General features: G+C 40.6%; 1 protein-coding gene across 1 annotated transcript; it reads right to left on the minus strand.

The window, feature by feature from the left end:
- Positions 1-419: 419 nt before the first annotated feature.
- Positions 420-3080, minus strand: LOC110508352 (calcium/calmodulin-dependent protein kinase II inhibitor 1a). The gene is made up of 2 exons (XM_021588805.3): positions 2785-3080; positions 420-2203 (listed from the first exon to the last, which is right to left on the minus strand). Exons 1-2 carry the CDS (start codon positions 2948-2950, stop codon positions 2133-2135), a joined length of 237 nt encoding a protein of 78 aa, XP_021444480.1. The 5' UTR covers positions 2951-3080; the 3' UTR covers positions 420-2132.

The following is a 3080-nucleotide window of genomic DNA, read 5'->3' on the forward strand; positions in this document are numbered from 1 at the left end:
ACCCACCGTGTTGCCCACCGTGTTACCCACCGTGTTGCACATCGTGTTACCAACCGTGTTGCCCACCGTGTTACCCACCGTGTTGCCCACCGTGTTACCCACCGTGTTGCCCACCGTGTTACCCACCGTGTTGCCCACCGTGTTACCCACCGTGTTGCCCACCGTGTTGCGGTGCACTACATTTGACCAGAACCATCTGGTCATCAGGTATACAGTAGCCTATAGTTGTGTCATCAAAGACTATGAGCTATAGCTTGGAGATCTACTGTAATCCATTGACCGTTCATCCACTTTATGTGCAACAATGTGGTTGTAATCCAAAGCCAAACCAGCTGTCATTACGTATTAACTGCCATGTGTTAATGTTTTTACTCTGTGATGATGGAGAGATCTTGGAAAATGAATACCATAGGACCACATTTGACATGTTCTTTCACCATTTATTTGTTCACCAAATACAGTGAAAATGGCATCATAATATTCAATGACTCATTCTTAGAATGTCATGACACTGTTGCTTTTTTTGCTTCGTAAAACAATGTTTCATTAATGGAAATATTAAGGTTTCATGCACAACAAACCATATTGAGTTTCCTTAGAAGAATGGTGCAAGATAAACTAAATAAAAAAACAACTTTGATGTCCAAAATCTGTCAAAATCCAACGTGTTATTTGAGGATACTCGTAAACAGTGCAATATACAAAAAAAAATGGCTATTTTCTAACAAATTCATCAACGAAGCTCAAGTCACAGGATACAATTTCTCAATAATAGTTTAACATTGATGTGTGCAAAACCCCAAACACATTCAGTTAGTCTTTAAAAAATGATATTGAATGAGAAAAGTCAAAATCCAAATCTCTTCGATTCTCCGTTAGGCCTATATGGTCTCAATCTGCATATCCTCTCTATAGTACACACAATTGTGTTGATGAATTGTAAGATGGTAGACTAGCACATAATTTCTCAATAACAATTGTTTAGATATAAAAATACAAATATGAATTTTGTTAAAAAGAAGCGTGCCAGGGTAAGAGTGGTGGCACCTGTGTTGGCACCAGAGCGAAAGTTCATGCAAATAGATGGAGAAAATAGAATGACTTTTTAATTATAGAAGACAAAAAAACACGAATAATTGCAAAATATAAATAAATAAAACATTTCCCCATCAATTTCATGACTATTTTTCCAAACATAATTTGCCGATCTCGCCTCCTTCGATATTTAGAGTCTGTAAAAAGTGAAACAGCTATGTATTGGTGTCGGTAGGTTTCATGAAGGCGCCGACCTGCATCGTTAACCGTGGGGGGTAATGAAACACCATGTATCATTTTAATTCATTTGAACCTGGGGACTATGCATTACTAGCTTATTCTTTACAGATGGAGCCTAGATGAATATAGGCCTAGGAAAGGAAATAACATTGCACCATCCTTGGTTGTGTGTGTGTGTGTGTGTGTGTGTGTGTGAGAGTGTGTGTGTGCGTGTGTGTGTGTGTGTGTGTGTGTGTGTGTGTGTGTGTATTTATATATATATATTTTTTGTACATACAATGGGTCTATACTAGTTACTGGACATTGTTTGTTTGGTCAGTATTTAAAAGCTTTAGCAGCAATCGGAATGCATTCTCTACGTTCGACCAGTGCTGAAAAGGACAGCTCCCTTGAATGCGATGTCGCCGATTTGTTATCAACAATGCCAAGCGTGTAAGGGGTCTATGGTCTTCGAGCTAAGGAAGGCTATTGTATACAACTATAGAAATAGAGCTTGAAATGAGATTCAGCCACCACTTGTAGTTTTGTGTTGCTTACGGCGCTTTTGGAAGATGGTTGTGAAGTAATGGCAAGTTCATCCATCAGAGCCAGGGTCCGCCATCTCAACATCACACCGCGCAGCACAAGTTAAAATGGCTTTTCGTTTGGAGAATTGCCAGCAACCCCATGATAAATGTGTCTTTTCTGGTGTCTTCCTCTGCTTTCTCGTCCAATCTTCACATATTTCTTTCCATTCCTTTCCTTCCCCTTGTCTTCGCTTCGTGCCATCGTTTCTCCTACAATCCTCGAACATGCACAACCGACAGGTGCTTTAAATCGCTGATCAAAATAAAAAGTTTGCAAGGCGTCGTTCATCTTTAAACACCAGGTGACGACTTGTCTGCCATCCCCTTTAGGACGTCGTCTATTCGGTCATCTTCGATGACCACTGCGGAGGGAAGAAGAAATGATTTTGTTTATTACTGACATAGCATATAACTGTTTCATAAAAATGTTTTACAGACACCAAATCAAGTCATTGCAAAGGCTTTGAGTGAATAGGATGGGGACTGGTGCAACACAAAGGAATACATGTTATTGTTTAAAAAACCTCTGACCTTGGTCCTGAAATACTGCAAACAATGCCTTGTCCATAATGGCACATAGCCACGCATGCAATGAGGACAACTTTGTTATTTAAAAAAGACAGAGCATATCTAATGAATAAATATAGTAGCCTATAGCTACTGAAATACATTTTGATAGCACATCAGTAGTCTATTATTCTCATGCATCACTTTCAACTGGGCTCAGCTGCTGACCTTTGTCATATCAACAAATGTTTGCCTCATAATTTAGAGGTCAGATGCATATCGGTGTTTTATCTTTTTGTTTTATAACCAGTAGGCTAGGTAACTGTAGCATAGGTTAGAGTTAAAGTTCACACAAGCATGGCCAAGCCAAGCCTTTGTTTTTGATGACCAAAACAAAACCTCTATTCAACAATCCATTCCAATAACCAGCTCTTACCTCTCTTGGCTCTGCCGATCTGTCCCAGCTTTGGGGGTCTTTTCGCTTGCGACGCCCCGAAGAACGAATTGGTGTCCTGTAGCCCGCAGCTAAAGGATATCTGACTGGCCTCGGTGTCCCCATAGCCGCTCATTTTCCCCTCGCTATAAGGCAGCACCTCGGACATTATGGCACGGCTGAGACGGACGGATCAACAGCGGTGGAAAAAAAAACGTTTTGAAGTCGGCGGCTTTAGTCGATATAGCCCAGAAATCCTTGTCTTGGTACTTGCACTTGTCGAGCTTTTCGGTGGAAAT

This window comes from Oncorhynchus mykiss, chromosome 28 (genome assembly GCF_057628025.1).
Source record: "Oncorhynchus mykiss isolate SJ-2025 chromosome 28, ASM5762802v1, whole genome shotgun sequence".
NCBI classification, from domain to species: Eukaryota; Metazoa; Chordata; class Actinopteri; order Salmoniformes; family Salmonidae; genus Oncorhynchus; species Oncorhynchus mykiss.